A 17439-nucleotide genomic window follows, 5' to 3' on the forward strand; every position below is an offset into this window, starting at 1 on the left:
CTCCAGTAACTAGAAGAGGCTGGATGTCTCCAGAGTTGAAGCTCATGTCTCTGCAGGTCTTCATGGAGGACAGCTAACAGCTTCAACAAAGGCTGCAGATGAAGAGTTGATGAGGAAAATGGTTCCAGCTCTGGAAGCAGATTCTCAGAGCTTTGGGAGGATCTGACAGAAACTAGAACTTTTTCTGGAACCAGACGACAAAAACCACATTTTGGTCTCATTTACAAACTCAGAGGAAACTAGAGGGAGGAGGAAGAGGAGAGAATGATGAAGATCAACACTGTTCACATAGTTTATAATTAATGCAATGATTTATTTCAATTTATTTTATTTAATGAGTAATTGTTTCATTAAACCGAACAATTATTTTATGAAAACAGTCAAAGATCCTAAAATATGAATGATGGAGCAGCGGCTCAATGAGTGAAGAGTTTAAAGTTTAACAGTTTCTCTGGCTGATTGGATCTTAGAGAAAATAGATTTTCTAGAGTTCAGGGTTTTCTATTCATTTCATCCTGAAAACTGATAAAAAGTTAAATATTTTTAAAAATGATCAAAATGTGTAAAACCAGAAGCTGCATCTGTCCTGGATGAGCTGAATGTTTAGATGTTTGATTGGCTGAAATAATCCAGAGGATGAAGGAAGTAGATAAAGAGCAAAAACATCCAGAATCAACTTGAAGACAGAAGAAGAAACAGGAGGACAATAGAGCTGAATCAGCATCACACAATGAAAACATCTGGACTCACCGAGCCTTTCTGCAGTTCCTCACAGCTGGAACCAGTCTCAGTCGTCCTGATTCTGATGTGTTGTACTTCTCCAGGTCCAACTCATCCAGAACCTTTGACATCTGCAGCATGAAGGCCAGAGCTGAACAGTTAGTCACTGAGAGCTCCTTCCCTGAATCCAGCAACCGTTGGATCTCCTGATAAAATGAGACGTCGTTCATCTCCAGCAGACAGTAGAAGATGTTGATGCTTCTGGCAGGAGAGATATCATCAGTGTTCATCTCTTTCAGGTTGGTGATGATTCTCTGGATGGTTTCTGGACTGGTCTCTGTCTGACCCAGCAGATCTTCTAAGTCTCTCTGGTTGGACTCCACAGTGAGACCATGAAGGAAGCGGACAAACAGGTCCAGGTGGCCATTTTGACTGCAGAGGGATTTCTCCATGACTTTCTTCATGAACTCATCTAGAGATGTTTCTCTGTATTTTTCTCCCAGGAACGTCTTGATCTCCTCTGACTTCCTGCTGGTGAAGCAGTGGAGCATGTAGACTGCAGCCAGAAACTCCTGGATGCTCAGATGAACAAAGCAGTAGACTGATTTCTGGAAGATCACACTCTCTCTTTTGAAGATCTCTGTACAAACTCCTGAGTACACTGAGGCCTCTGTGACATCCAGACCACACTGCTCCAGGTCTTCTTGGTAGAACATGATGTTTCCTTTCTCCAGATGTTCAAACGCCAGCCTCCCCAGATTCAGAAGAACTTCCCTGTCAGCCTCCATCAGCTCCTGTGGACTTGTCTCATGTCCTCCATGGTACTTGTTCTTCTTCCTCTTTGTCTGGACCAGCAGGAAGTGAGAGTACATGTCAGTCATGGTCTTGGGCAGCTCTCCTCTCTGCTCTGAGGTCACCATGTTCTCCAGAACTGTAGCAGTGATCCAGCAGAAGACTGGGATTCCACACATGATGTGGAGGCTCCTGCAGGTCTTGATGTGGGAGATGATTCTGCTGGACAGCTCTTCATCACTGAACCTCCTCCTGAAGTACTCCTCCTTCTGGGCATCGGTGAAGCCTCGTACTTCTGTTGCCCTGGTAACACATGAAGGAGGGATCTGATTGGCCGCTGCAGGTCTGGAAGTTATCCAGATGAGAGCCGAGGGAAGCAGGTTCCCCTTGATGAGGTTTGTCAGCAGAACATTAACCGATGATTTCTGTGTGACGTCAGAAACCAGATGACTGTTGTTGAAGTCCAGTGAAAGTCTGTTTTCATCCAGACCATCAAGGATGAAGAGGAGTTTGCATTTAGCCAGTTGCTCTGCTGGGAGCTTCTGGAGTGTTGGATGGAAAACATGGAGCAGAGAGAGAAGACTGTGCTGCTGATCTCTGATCAAGTTCAGCTCCCTGAACGAAAGCAGAACCACCACACTGACATCTTGGTTCTCCAAGCCCTCAGCCCAGTCCAGAGTGAACTTCTGCACTGAGAAGGTTTTTCCAACACCAGCAACGCCGTTGGTCAGAACCACTCTGATGGGTCCATGTTGGTCAGGGAAGGCTTTAAAAAGGTCGTGGACCCTGATTGCAGAAACATGGAGGTTCTGGAACTTGGAAGCTCTCTCCAGCTGCTTCACCTCATGCTGGGTGTTAACCTCGTCACTCTGTCCCTCTGTGATGAAGAGATCAGTGTAGATCCTATTGAGGAGGGTTCTACTTCCTGTTTCATCACTTCCTTCAGTCACACGTTCACATCTTCTCCTCAGACTGATCTTATGTTCCTCTAGAACCTCCTGCAGACCAACATCTGCTGAAACACAGAAGACAACTGTAGTAAAAAACATGATTCAGTGATAAAATTGGAACAAAACCATCAGAGTCATTGAATGCAGGAGTTTTCAGTAACATCAACTCTTCTGCTTCGTGTCATCATTGTCCTTATTGAAATAGAAAAATGTTTTCTTGCTTTATTTTCAGTCTTTATAAAAAAAGAGAAAAAAAGAGAAAACTTTAATCTACCAAAGAAATGAGTCATTACATCAGTAATGTTCACATTTAAAATGACTTTCCTCAGTCAGAGTCTGAATTGGATTTTTTAAAGAATAATTACAGGATGGAAATTGTTGAGCCAACAGATTGTTAGTATTATTACATTTTGCATTTATTCTGTAAATATATATAATGCAGTCTGTGTTATATTGTCAGAGTTAAAGGTTTCTGTCTCTCTGACATTCCTTCCCTCTTTCTGTTAAAACAGTTTTAAAGCAGGTTGTTTTTCACCTTTTTGTCTTCATGCATCAAAATTATGACCAGCTTTAAGAAAGTGTTGAGTTTTATTGTATTTATCACAAAAGGATGAAAACAGAGCCACTTCCAAGCAAACCCACAGGTTGTTGGGGTCAACATGTAACATTTACTAGAATATATTGGAGAACACAGTGGGACCAGCACTAGATTCAGGTAATGACAGCAGTGATAGGCTGGGTGTGTTAATAACTGCAGACCAGAGAATATATTTAGACTGCTGGTTTATCATTTGGTAAAGAACAAAGCAAAATAAACACTTAACAAAGTCACATTGTCTGTATATTTTCATTTAGTTCAAATTTACTGAGATATTTGCAGTCAAAACTACACAAAATACTTGGAATGAGAGTCACAAAAATAGACATTAATTTAACAATCAACCACATAGACCCAGGTATCAAATTATACTCTTTGATGGCCTCTGAGGCTGCTGCTATTTTAGCACCAAATTATAGCCAAATCATACTAGTTCTGATGTAAACAACATCCAGCAGGGGGCACAGCTCCTGTTAGTTCAGGTTTTAGGGCGATCTGAGTTGTGATTCACCATCTTACTTCTCATTCATGGAATCAAACTCAGGAAACAGTTTGGATTTTACAGAGCTGAAGTTGGCTTCAGATTGAGCTTCCAATTCAGAATAAAAGGCCGCCTTTACCTTTGAGCGTTTTCAATCTGCTTGAGTTTAAAAGCTGAAATACTTGCAGTCTTAAAATATGGGCTACATTATTCTACAATTATAGCAGAATACTTTAAACTATAGATTGTGATTAGGGAAAATATTTCCATAAATCCAGGAAAAAGCCAGGATCTGGCAGATGGGACAAGTCACTAGTTATAGTGAAGAGTTTTTAACTCTTCACTATAGCATGTAGTTATTGTTTCTAGGAATCTTTCTCTAGTTCTCCTCTTGTGATTTCTGTGCTCCATGGTTTAAGGAGCCTTGTTGGTCCCCAGATTGTCCTCCACTCCTCTGTTGCTGCTGCAGCTCTGCTGTCCTCACATTCATCTGTCTGATTCTTCTCCAACAACATTTGGATCACAAACTATTCACTTCCTGGAGAAGCTTTTCTGTAACATAACTCCTTATTATATTCTACATTTACCATCATCTGCCAGACTGAACCTCAACGACACCTTGAACCAGGAGCTCAAAATCACTTTTTAATGATTTTGACAGAGTTTAAATCACTTTCTGCCTATTGTTCTTTAATCACTTCCCAAATTGAAAGCTATAATTGTAAACTCCAATTTTCCAGCAGAACCTTAACGGCCTGGTGAAATAACCAATAAAAATAGAACAAAAATCCTTTTCAGCAAGATCAGATTCACCATTTTGGCAGCTGGACAATTTGCTGAGCTAGAACTTTTGTCACCTCTTTTTATGTTGTTTTATTTTCACTTTATTTCTGTTATTCTAAACATAACATTAATATCAATCAATACCTGATTGCTGCTCTCCTTTGCCATCCTTTCTGCTATTTAATTCTCCTAAACCTCATCATAAAATTATCTGTAAGAATTATCAAAGTGATGGTTGTTTTAATTTGTTTTATTTAGAGCTAATGACATGTTATGCTGCAACATGACCCTTCAGAGTAAGAGTCTTCACTTGTAATTTTAGAAACAAACAAAAAAAAAGTCAAATTTGTACATTTATCTTGTGGCCATTTTTTGAACAGGCTGAAATTAAATGAGGACTTTCTTAAGCCGAGTTACTGAGACATAAGATCCAGTTACACCAGCTGGAAAAAGACAGATTCAATTGAAACAACTGATCACAAAAAAACTTTTAAACCTTAAATGTCCAAATCTCAACTTAAAGACGTGGATCTGGAAGGAAGAAGCTCTGATTGGACATGTTCAGTCTCACCTGGAGCACAGCTGCTCTGATTGGCTGTCGGTCCAGATCCTGTTTTGGGTCGTTTCCCATACTGGGAGAAGCTGGTCCAGCCCGGATCCATCAGAACATTGTGACCCAAACCACAGCAGGATGGAAGCTCCTCCTCACTAAAGCTGCTCCTGTGAAGACATTTCTTCATCACTGAAATATTCACTAGCAACAGGCTGGAGCTGAACATGTTCATGAAGGTCCATAAAGAACCAGGGACCAGAAACTGGGTCAGAACAGAACCTCAGAACATTGATGATTTCTGGTTTTAAATACTTCATTGAATTATATTTGGTATGATGACTGATGCCAGTGTTCCCAGTCTGGAAGATGCTGGTTTCACTGCTTCAGTGGGTTTACAGACAATCTGAATTGTTGCTCCTCACATGTTTCTGTTTTCATGCAACATTTTAATCCATATTAATTCATTCAGACCTTCATTCAAACTCATTTACTGACCAACATCCTTCATGTCTAACTTTAAATTAATAAGTAAGAAAATTAAGTTACTGTTTATTAAAACACTGAGATCAACCAGTTAATTTATATTTTATCTCTATAGATTCACATGAATCAGTTAGAAACTGGTTTCTTACTTTCTGTCTGAGGGTCCAGGTTCATTACTGAAGAGTGGAGGTTCATGTTTGGACCAGTCACTCCTCATAGATGGACTGATGGATCCTGGAGGTTCTTTTAGATCCAGATTTTCCATCTTCTGGACCTTTTGAGAGAGAAACCAGAACCAGTCAGTCCCAGTGATCCAGTTCCAGTAACTGGAAGCAGAAAGCTGGTTCCCATCATGTGTTTAGAGAATCAGAGTGAATCAGGTGAATGAAGGAGTGAACATTTGGCTCTACTGTAAATCTGTATGAAGGGAGTCAGTGTGCAGGAGGTTCTGAGGGAGCAGCAGCTCAGGTTGGGTCCACAGCTCTCCTCCAGACAGAACCGGGTCCAGCTGGGATCTCAGCAACATGTCAGCCTCTGTGTGCAGCTCAGCAGGATTTCCTCTCAGATAAAGAGTCACAAAGCAGCTTTCAGAGACCACAGCATCCAGCTGAGGTACCAGCTGGACCCACTGCAAGGAATCATGGGTAAATACCAGCTGGACCCACTGCAAGGAATCATGGGTAAATACCAGCTGGACCCACTGCAAGGAATCATGGGTAAATACCAGCTGGACCCACTGCAAGGAATCATGGGTAAATACCAGCTGGACCCACTGCAAGGAATCATGGGTAAATACCAGCTGGACCCACTGCAAGGAATCATGGGTAAACAGCTGCTTCTATAGGGGGAGAAAGCCCCCCTCACTCATCGAGGCCTAAAACATATTTAGTCAATTGATCTGTCTCAGAATAGAAATTCAATATAAAGAGGTGTAACCTGGTTGAATTGCTCTTCTGTTATAAACCAGCACAACGCAGATCGGATACGGTTTCAGAGGCATGTTTATTGCAACATTTTTATCTAGAAACTGAAATCTATAGTTATTTTAGCCTAAACAATTTGTTGAGTTGGCAACTGGTTCTGGATCAGTCAGTCTGGACCTGGACGCAGTTTTCCAGCAGAGCTTTGAGAGACAAAGAGTTTCTTCTTGCTGTAAGAAGCAACAAGAGGAAAACCTCTTGTTTCGTCTTTTCGTTGTTTAAAGACGAAAAGACGAAACTCAGAGAGGAGGAAGAGAGGAAATCTGTGAACTGCCGTAAGCCGGTCTTGTGCGAAATTCGGTTCCCCTGTGAAAATCTGTTCCCCCTGTGTCGGGAGCGCGCATTACAGCCAGAGAGGCGAAAGAGGCGGATCTGATCATTTTCACGTTGCTTCTTAGAGACTTAGACTTAGACTTGACTTTATTGATCCCTTGGGAAGACTCCCTCAGGAAATTATAGTTACCAGCAGCTCACAGGCAAAAATGTGGCACACAGTAAGCATACACAAAATACAAAAAATACAAATTAAATACAAAACAAAGAATATAAATACAACACAAAAGGAAATTAAAGCTGCAAGCAGCCTCGAACGGCCCTCGCAGCCAAGCGCCGCTCCGGCCTATTGCCACCGCAGGGTACGAGCAACCGCCGCCTCACGCCAGCCACCACAGAAGCTCTCACGCAGTTTTCAGCTCCTCCGCCCGCACCGCGGAAGCTGTTGCTCAGATTCCATCAACGCTGGCCACGTGCTAACACAGAAGTTGTTGCGCAGTTTCCGCGCCCGTCCACCAGGTGGTACGCACTGATGCGTTCGGATGCGCTCCTTGACGATGCAAAAAATGTGGTGCAGATTCATTGGTTTAGCGAGGAAATATAGCTGGCGGATTAATGTAGGACGCGCAGTGGAGTCAAAATATATTTCAATGCTGTTGTTCTCTTTAGAGGTCAACAAAGGTCATACGTATCCAATTTGGCGTCAGTCGGATGATCCACGTGTCATTTACAGCCGATCATATGCACATGACGAAGTATTACAGTTCGTCATTTTTCATCATTTTCAGCTGTGTTTCTAAAGAACTCTATTTCATTGTTGGAGTAATACTTACTCAGAGTGGCGAATTACTGAAATGGTTTGTAAGAAGTAAGAAAACGCTACATTTACTGCATGATTTAATTCAACAAAAATTATCTGAGACATTTCTATCCTTTTAGAAATTTCATGGCAACGCTCTCACAAAGTTTTCACGCCCATCGGCCCGTGGATCTGTTTGTCATTGGTGGAGGAACACTGACACCTACTGGCGAAATACTGATATTGTTCTTCATTCTGTTTATCTGCTGTTTCATTTGTGGAGCAATACTGACCCCAAGTGGCGAATTACTGAAATGGTTTATAAACGCCAAAAATGGGATCAAAATCTGAACTTCAATCTAAAATGGCTCACTTCCTCTAGGGTTTAGACCATGGCTCCAAGAGACTTTTTTGTAAGTCCTGACAAGGTACACACGTGTACAAAGTTTCGTAATTGTAGGTTAAAGCATGGCTTGGGGCTGATCATTTAAAATTTTCTAGGGGGCGCTATAGATAAATTAGGCCACACCCTACAAATATTGTGATGGATTCCTGTCGGGGAGTGGATGAAGATCCATACTTGTGAGTTTGGAGCAGCTGTGCCCAAAAATGTGGAATTGAGAGCCAAACGTATGGCGATGGCGTTACAGGTCACTTCGCCACGCCGCCACGCCCAGCTGCTCCATCGAAGCTGGTCGGGGTTGGAATCCTCAACACACCAACATGTCTTCTGTGTCTGGGCACAGTTTCATGTTGATGAGGTCAAAGGGGTCAGATAGCGACCGTTCAGAGTAAAACATGACACTTCCTTTTCTCAGGGGGCGTGGCCTAAGTGATGTCATCATTCGACCATAGGGTATTGTAGGACACCCGATGATGATCAATCACAGAAACTTTGGTGCCTCTGTGAGTTTCTGTGTAGGAGATATAGCAGTTGATTTTTTATGGGGAGTAGGTGAACTTTGACCCCTGCTAACCCCCCTTCAGCATTCTCAAAAACTCACCGTTTTGATAACTTTAGATGGGACATGCCTTATGAGCAAACTGACCGAGTTTGAAGCCGATCAATCGAAATCCCTAGGAGGAGTTCGATCAAATAGGAAGGCTGTAAACGGCAAAAATGGGGTCAAAATCTGAACTTCAATCTAAAATGGCCGTCTTCCTGTGGGGTTTCGACCATGGCTCCAAGAGACTTTTTTGTAAGTCCTGACAAGGTACACACGTGTACAACGTTTCGTAATTGTAGGTTAAAGCATGGCTTGGGGCTGATCATTTAAATTTTTCTAGGGGGCGCTATAGAGAAATTAAGCCACGCCCCACAAATATTGTGATGGATTCCTGTCGGGGAGGTGATGTCGATCCATCCTTGTGAGTTTGCAGCAGCTGGGCCCGAAAATGTGGAATTGAGAGCCAAACGTATGGCGATGGCGTTAGAGGTCACTTCGCCACGCCGCCACGCCCACCTGCTCCATCGAATGTTGTCGGGGTTGGAATCCTCAATACACCAACATGTTTTCTGTGTCTGGGCACAGTTTCATGTTGATGAGGTCAAAGGGGTCAGATAGCGACCGACCACAGTAAAACATTACACTTCCTGTTCTCAGGGGGCGTGGCTTAAGTGATGTCATCACTTGACCATAGGATATTGTAGGAGACCCGATGATGATCAATCACAGTAACTTTGGTGCCTCTGTGAGTTTCTGTGTAGGAGATATAGCAGTTTATTTTTTTATGGCGAGTAGGTGAACTTTGACCCTGCTTACCCCCCTTCAGCATACTCAAAAACTCACAGTTTTGATAACTTTAGATGGGACATGCCTTATGAACAGACTGACCGAGTTTGAAGCCGATCAATCGAAATCCCTAGGAGGAGTTCGATCAAATACGAAGGCTGTAAATGGCAAAAATGGGGTGAAAATTTGACCTTCAATCCAAAATGGCTGACTTCCTGTGATACTTGCACTATGACATTAATTGTAAATTTTGAGCATCTTGGGGAGCTCTACAAGTGTACCAAATTTCATGTCTCTACGATGAAGTAAGTGAATAGCAAAGGGTCCTTTGAAAATTTCTAGGTGGCGCTATTGAGCCATTTCTTGTGGAATTTTTGCGACGACTTTAAAATACGTAAATTTGAAACAGGCTTAAGGCCTCCGCCAAGTTTGGTGAGTTTTTGAATATGATAAAGCCCCCAAAAAGCCAATTCATTTGGAGGGAGAATCGTAATAATAATTAAAGCTGCAAGCAGCCTCGAACGGCCCTCGCAGCCAAGCGCCGCTCCGGCCTATTGTCCACCGCGGGGTACGAGCAATCGCAGTACCCCGAAGCCACCACAGAAGCTCTCACGCAGTTTTCAGCACCTCCGGCCGCACTGCGGAAGCTGTGGCTGAGTTTCCATCAATGCTTCCCACGTTCCAACACAGAAGTTGTTCCGCAGTTTCCACGCCCGTCCACCAGGCGGTACGCATCTATGCGTTCGGCGGCTATCCTTGACGATGCAAAAAAATGTGGTATAGATTCATTGCTTTAGCGAGGAAATATAGCTGGCGGATTAATGTAGGACGCGCAGTGGAGTCAAAATATATTTCAATGCTGTTGTTCTCTTTAGAGGTCAACAAAGGTCATACGTATCCAATTTGGCGTCAGTCGGATGATCCACGTGACATTTACAGCCGATCATATGCACATGGCGAAGTACTACAGTTCGTCATTTTTCATCATTTTCAGCTGTGTTTCTAAAGCACTCTATTTCATTGTTGGAGTAATACTTACTCAGAGTGGCGAATTACTGAAATGGTTTGGAAGAAGTAAGAAACGCTACATTTACTGCATGATTTAATTCAACAAAAATTATCTGAGACATTTCTATCCTTTTAGAATGTCATGGCAACACACTCACAAAGTTTTCACGCCCATCCGCCCGTGGATCTGTTTATCATCGGTGGAGGAACACTGACACCTACTGACGAAATACTGATATTGTTCTTCATCCTGATTATCTGCTGTTTCATTTGTGGAGCAATACTGACCCCAAGTGGCGAATTACTGAAATGGTTAATAAACGGCAAAAATGGGATCAAAATCTGAACTTCAATCTAAAATGGCTGACTTCCTCTGGGGTTTAGACCATGGCTCCAAGAGACTTTTTTGTAAGTCCTGACATGGTACACATGTGTACAAAGTTTTGTAATTGTAGGTTAAAGCATGGCTTGTGGCTGCTCATTTTAAATTTTCTAGGGGGCGCTATAGAGAAATTGGGCCACACCCTACAAATATTGTGATGGATTCCTGTCGGGGAGTGGATGAAGATCCATCCTTGTGAGTTTGGAGCAGCTGCGCCCGAAAATGTGGAATTGAGAGCCAAACGTATGGCGATGGCGTTACAGGACACTTCGCCACGCCGCCACGCCCACCTGCTCCATCGTAGCTGGTCGGGATTAGAATCCTCAACACACCAACATGGCTTCTGTGTCTGGGCACAGTTTCATGTTGATGAGGTCAAAGGGGTCAGATAGCGACCTTTCACAGTAAAACATTACACTTCCTGTTCTCAGGGGGCGTGGCCTAAGTGATGTCATCATTCGACCATACGGTATTGTAGGACACCCGATGATGATCAATCACAGTAACTTTGGTGCCTCTGTGAGTTTCTGTGTAGGAAATATAGCAGTTTATGTTTTTATGGCGAGTAGGTGAACTTTGACCCCTGCTAACCCTCCTTCAGCATTCTCAAAAACTCACCGTTTTGATAACTTTAGATGGGACATGCCTTATGAACAGACTGACCGAGTTTGAAGCCGATCAATCGAAATCCCTAGGAGGAGTTCGATCAAATACGGAGGCTGTAAACGGCAAAATGGGGTCAAAATCTGAACTTCAATCTAAAATGGCCGACTTCCTGTGGGGTTTAGACCATGGCTCCAAGAGACTTTTTTGTAAGTCCTGACAAGGTACACATGTGTACAACGTTTCGTAATTGTAGGTTAAAGCATGGCTTGGGGCTGATCATTTAAAGTTTTCTAGGGGGCGCTATAGAGAAATTAGGCCACGCCCACCAAATATTGTGATGGATTCCTGTCGGGGAGTGGATGAAGATCCATCCTTGTGAGGTTGGAGCAGCTGGAAAAGAAACTGTGGAATTGAGAGCAAAACGTATGGCGATGGCGTTACAGGTCACTTGGCCACGCCGCCACGCCCACCTGCTCCATCGAAGCTGGTCGGGGTTGGAATCCTCAACACACCAACATGTCTTCTGTGTCTGGGCACAGTTTCATGTTGATGAGGTCAAAGGGGTCAGATAGTGAAAGTTCACAGTAAAACATTACACTTCCTGTTCTCAGGGGGCGTGGCCTAAGTGATGTCATCATTCGACCACAGGGTATTGTAGGGCAGCCGATGATGATCAATCACAGTAACTTTGGTGCCTCTGTGAGTTTCTGTGTAGGAGATATAGCAGTTTTATTTTTTTACGGCGAGTAGGTGAACTTTGACCCCTGCTAACCCCCCTTCAGCATAGTCAAAAACTCACCGTTTTGATAACTTTAGATGGGACATGCCTTATGAACAGACTGACCGAGTTTGAAGCCGGTCAATGGAAATCCCTAGGAGGAGTTCGATCAAATATGAAGGCTGTAAACAGCAAAAATGGGCTCAAAATTGGACATTCAATCCAAAATAGCCGACTTCCTATGATACTTGCACTATGACATTAATTGTAAATTTTGAGTATCTTGGGGAGCTCTACAAGTGTACCAAATTTCATGTCTCTAGGATAAAGTAAGTGAATAGCAAAGGGTCATTTGAAAATTTCTAGGTGGCGCTATTGAGCCATTTCTTGTGGGATTTTTGCGATGACTTTAAAATACGTAAATTTGAACCAGGCTTAAGCCCTCCGCCAAGTTTGGTGAGTTTTTGAATATGATAAAGCCCCCAAAAAGCCAATTCATTTGGAGGGAGAATAATAATAATAATAATTAAAGCTGCAAGCAGCCTCGAACGGCCCTCGCAGCCAAGCGCCGCTCCGGCCTATTGCCACCGCGGGGTACTAGCAACCGTCGCCTCACGCCAGCCACCACAGAAGCTCTCACGCAGTTTTCAGCACCTCCGCCCACACTGCGGAAGCTGTTGGTCAGTTTCCATCAACGCTGCGCACGTGCTAAGACAGAAGTTGTTGCGCAGTTTCCGCGCCCGTCCACTAGGCGGTACGCATTGATGCGTTCGACGGCGCTCCTTGACGACGCAAAAAATTGTGGTGCAGATTCATGGGTTTAGCGAGGAAATATAGCTGGCGGATTAATGTAGGACGCGCAGTGGAGTCAAAATATATTTCAATGCTGTTCTTCTCTTTAGAGGTCAACAAAGGTCATACGTATCCAATTTGGCGTCAGTCGGATGATCCACTCTATTTCATTGTTGGAGTAATACTTACTCAGAGTGGCGAATTACTGAAATGGTTTGTAAGAAGTAAGAAAACGCTACATTTACTGCATGATTTAATTCAACAAAAAATTATCTGAGACATTTCTATCCTTTTAGAAATGTCATGGCAACGCTCTCACAAAGTTTTCGTGCCCATCCGCCCGTGGATCTGTTTGTCATTGGTGGAGGAACACTGACACCTACTGGCGAAATAGTGATATTGTTCTTCATCTTGTTTATCTGCTGTTTCATTTGTGGAGCAATACTGACCCCAAGTGGCGAATTATTGAAATGGTTTATAAACGCCAAAAATGGGATCAAAATCTGAACTTCAATCTAAAATGGCCGACTTCCTCTGGGGTTTAGACCATGGCTCCAAGAGACTTTTTTGTAAGTCCTGACATGGTACACACGTGTACAAAGTTTCGTAATTGTAGGTTAAAGCATGGCTTGGGGCTTATCATTTAAAATTTTCTAGGGGGCGCTATAGATAAATTAGGCCACACCCTACAAATATTGTGATGGATTCCTGTCGGGGAGTGGATGAAGATCCATCCTTGTGAGTTTGGAGCAGCTGCGCCCAAAAATGTGGAATTGAGAGCCAAACGTATGGCGATGGCGTTACAGGTCACTTCGCCACGCCGCCACGCCCAGCTGCTCCATCGAAGCTGGTCGGGGTTGGAATCCTCAACACACCAACATGTCTTCTGTGTCTGGGCACAGTTTCATGTTGATAAGGTCAAAGGGGTCAGATAGCGACCGTTCGGAGTAAAACATGACACTTCCTTTTCTCAGGGGGTGTGGCCTAACTGATGTCATCATTCCACCATAGGGTATTGTAGGACACCCGATGATGATCAATCCCAGAAACTTTGGTGCCTCTGTGAGTTTCTGTGTAGGAGATATAGCAGTTTCTTTTTTACAGCGAGTAGGTGAACTTTGACCCCGGCTAACCCCCCTTCAGCATACTCAAAAACTCACCGTTTTGATAACTTTAGATGGGACATGTCTTATGAGCAGACTGACCGAGTTTGAAGCCGATCAATCGAAATCCCTAGGAGGAGTTCGATCAAATACGGAGGCTGTAAATGGCAAAAATGGGGTCAAAATCTGAACTTCAATCTAAAATGGCCGACTTCCTGTGGGGTTTAGACCATGGCTCCAAGAGACTTTTTTGTAAGTCCTGACAAGGTACACATGTGTACAACGTTTTGTAATTGTAGGTTAAAGCATGGCTTGGGGCTGATCATTTAAAGTTTTCTAGGGGTCGCTATAGAGAAATTAGGCCACGCCCACCAAATATTGTGATGGATTCCTGTCGGGGAGTAGATGAAGATCCATCCTTGTGAGTTTGGAGCAGCTGGACCGAAACAGTGGAATTGAGAGCCAAACGTATGGCGATGGCGTTACAGGTCACTTCGCCACGCCGCCACGCCCACCTGCTCCATGGAAGCTGGTCGGGTTGGAATCCTCAATACACCAACATGTCTTCTGTGTCTGGGCACAGTTTCATGTTGATGAGGTCAAAGGGGTCAGATAGTGAAAGTTCACAGTAAAACATTACACTTCCTGTTCTCAGGGGGCGTGGCCAAAGTGATGTCATCATTCGACCATAGGGTATTGTAGGACACCCGATGATGATCAATCATAGAAACTTTGGTGCCTCTGTGAGTTTCTGTGTAGGAGATATAGCAGTTATTTTTTACGGCGAGTAGGTGAACTTTGACCCCTGCTAACCCCCCTTCAGCATACTCAAAACTCACCGTTTTGATAACTTTAGATGGGACATGCCTTATGAACAGACTGACCGAGTTTGAAGCCGATCAATCGAAATCCCTAGGAGGAGTTCGATCAAATACGGAGGCTGTAAACGGCAAAAATGGCCTCAAAATTGGACCTTCAATCCAAAATGGCTGACTTCCTGTGATACTTGCACTATGACATTAATTGTAAATTTTGAGCGTCCTGGGGAGCTCTACAAGTGTACCAAATTTCATGTCTCTAGGATAAAGTAAGTGAATAGCAAAGGGTCCTTTGAAAATTTCTAGGTGGCGCTATTGAGCCATTTCTTGTGGGATATTTGTGATGACCTTAAAAATCAAAATTTTAAACAGGCTTAAGGCCTCCGCCAAGTTTGGTGAGTTTTCCAATATGATAAGGCCCCCAAAAAGCCCCCCAAAGAGGTGGGAAGAAAAATAATAATAATAATAATAATAACAATAGGAAAACAATAGGCCTTCGCAGCGCTTAGCTGCTCGGGCCTAATAATTAAAGCTGCAAGCAGCCTCGAACGGCCCTCGCAGCCAAGCGCCGCTCCGGCCTATTGCCACCGCGAGGTACTAGCAACCGTCGCCTCACGTCAGCCACCACAGAAGCTCTCAAGCAGTTTTCAGCTCCTCCGCCCGCACCGCGGAAGCTGTTGCTCAGTTTTCCATCAACGCTGGCCACGTGCTAACACAGAAGTTGTTGCGCAGTTTCCGCGCCCGTCCACCAGGCGGTACGCAGTGATGCGTTCGGAGGCGCTCCTTGACGATGCAAAAAATGTGGTGCAGATTCATTGGTTTGCGAGGAAATATAGCTGGCGGATTAATGTAGGACGCGCATTGGAGTCAAAATATATTTCAATGCTGTTGTTCTCTTTAGAGGTCAACAAAGGTCATACGTATCCAATTTGGCGTCAGTCGGATGATCCACGTGTCATTTACAGCCGATCATATGCACATGGCGAAGTACTACAGTTCGTCATTGTTCATCATCTTCAGCTGTGTTTCTAAAGCACTCTATTTCATTGTTTGAGTAATACTTACTCAGAGTGGCGAATAACTGAAATGGTTTGTAAGAAGTAAGAAAACGCTACATTTACTGCATGATTTAATTCAACAAAAATTATATGAGACATTTCTATCCTTTTAGAAATTTCACGGCAACGCTCTCACAAAGTTTTCATGCCCATCTGCCCGTGGATCTGTTTGTCATTGGTGGAGGAACACTGACACCTACTGGCGAAATACTGATATTGTTCTTCATCCTGTTTATCTGCTGTTTCATTTGTGGAGCAATACTGACCCCAAGTGGCGAATTACTGAAATGGTTTATAAACGCCAAAAATGGGATCAAAATCTGAACTTCAATCTAAAATGGCTCACTTCCTCTGGGGTTTATACCATGGCTCCAAGAGACTTTTTTGTAAGGCCTGACAAGGTACACACGTGTACAAAGTTTCGTAATTGTAGGTTAAAGCATGGCTTGGGGCTGATCATTTAAAATTTTCTAGGGGGCGCTATAGATAAATTAGGCCACACCCTACAAATATTGTGATGGATTCCTGTCGGGGAGTGGATGAAGATCCATCCTTGTGAGTTTGGAGCAGCTGTGCCCAAAAATGTGGAATTGAGAGCCAAACGTATGGCGATGGCGTTACAGGTCACTTCGCCACGCCGCCACGCCCAGCTGCTCCATCGAAGCTGGTCAGGGTTGGAATCCTCAACACACCAACATGTCTTCTGTGTCTGGGCACAGTTTCATGTTGATGAGGTCAAAGGGGTCAGATAGCGACCGTTCAGAGTAAAACATGACACTTCCTTTCTCAGGGGGCGTGGCCTAAGTGATGTCATCATTCGACCATAGGGTATTGTAGGACACCCGATGATGATCAATCACAGAAACTTTGGTGCCTCTGTGAGTTTCTGTGTAGGAGATATAGCAGTTGATTTTTTATGGGGAGTAGGTGAACTTTGACCCCTGCTAACCCCCCTTCAGCATACTCAAAAACTCACCGTTTTGATAACTTCAGATGGGACATGCCTTATGAGCAAACTGACCGAGTTTGAAGCCGATCAATCGAAATCCCTAGGAGGAGTTCGATCAAATAGGAAGGCTGTAAACGGCAAAAATGGGGTCAAAATCTGAACTTCAATCTAAAATGGCCGTCTTCCTGTGGGGTTTCGACCATGGCTCCAAGAGACTTTTTTGTAAGTCCTGACAAGGTACACACGTGTACAACATTTCGTAATTGTAGGTTAAAGCATGGCTTGGGGCTGATCATTTAAATTTTTCTAGGGGGCGCTATAGAGAAATTAGGCCACGCCCCACAAATATTGTGATGGATTCCTGTCGGGGAGTTGATGGCGATCCATCCTTGTGAGTTTGGAGCAGTTGGGCCCGAAAATGTGGAATTGAGAGCCAAACGTATGGCGATGGCGTTAGAGGTCACTTCGCCACGCCGCCACGCCCACCTGCTCCATCGAATGTGGTCGGGGTTGGAATCCTCAATACACCAACATGTTTTCTGTGTCTGGGCACAGTTTCATGTTGATGAGGTCAAAGGGGTCAGATAGCGACCGTCCACAGTAAAACATTACACTTCCTGTACTCAGGGGCGTGGCCTAAGTGATGTCATCATTCGACCATAGGATATTGTAGGACACCCGATGATGATCAATCACAGTAACTTTGGTGCCTCTGTGAGTTTCTGTGTAGGAGATATAGCAGTTTATTTTTTTATGGCGAGTAGGTGAACTTTGACCCCTGCTAACCCCCTTCAGCATACTCAAAAACTCACAGTTTTGATAACTTTAGATGGGACATGCCTTATGAACAGACTGACCGA

At 43.8% G+C, this 17439-nt stretch overlaps 1 protein-coding gene across 3 annotated transcripts in view; it reads right to left on the reverse strand.

The window, feature by feature from the left end:
• Nucleotides 1–17439, reverse strand: part of LOC129353802 (NACHT, LRR and PYD domains-containing protein 12-like) — a 29857-nt gene that overhangs the window by 5969 nt on the left and 6449 nt on the right. For 2 of the 3 annotated variants that reach the window (XM_055023243.1, XM_055023244.1), the window contains exons 2-4: nt 5510–5634; nt 4896–5044; nt 751–2524 (exon numbers count right to left, since the gene is read on the reverse strand). In XM_055023243.1, coding sequence (XP_054879218.1) covers nt 751–2524; nt 4896–5044; nt 5510–5625 — 2039 coding nt within the window. In that variant the 5' untranslated portion in view covers nt 5626–5634. Of the gene's footprint in view, nt 1–750; nt 2528–4895; nt 5045–5509; nt 5635–17439 lie in introns of all 3 variants that reach the window. The other variant, XM_055023240.1, reaches the window with a different exon arrangement.

This window comes from Poeciliopsis prolifica, unplaced genomic scaffold (genome assembly GCF_027474105.1).
Source record: "Poeciliopsis prolifica strain line A6 unplaced genomic scaffold, Auburn_PproV2 SCAFFOLD097, whole genome shotgun sequence".
NCBI lineage: Eukaryota > Metazoa > Chordata > Actinopteri > Cyprinodontiformes > Poeciliidae > Poeciliopsis > Poeciliopsis prolifica.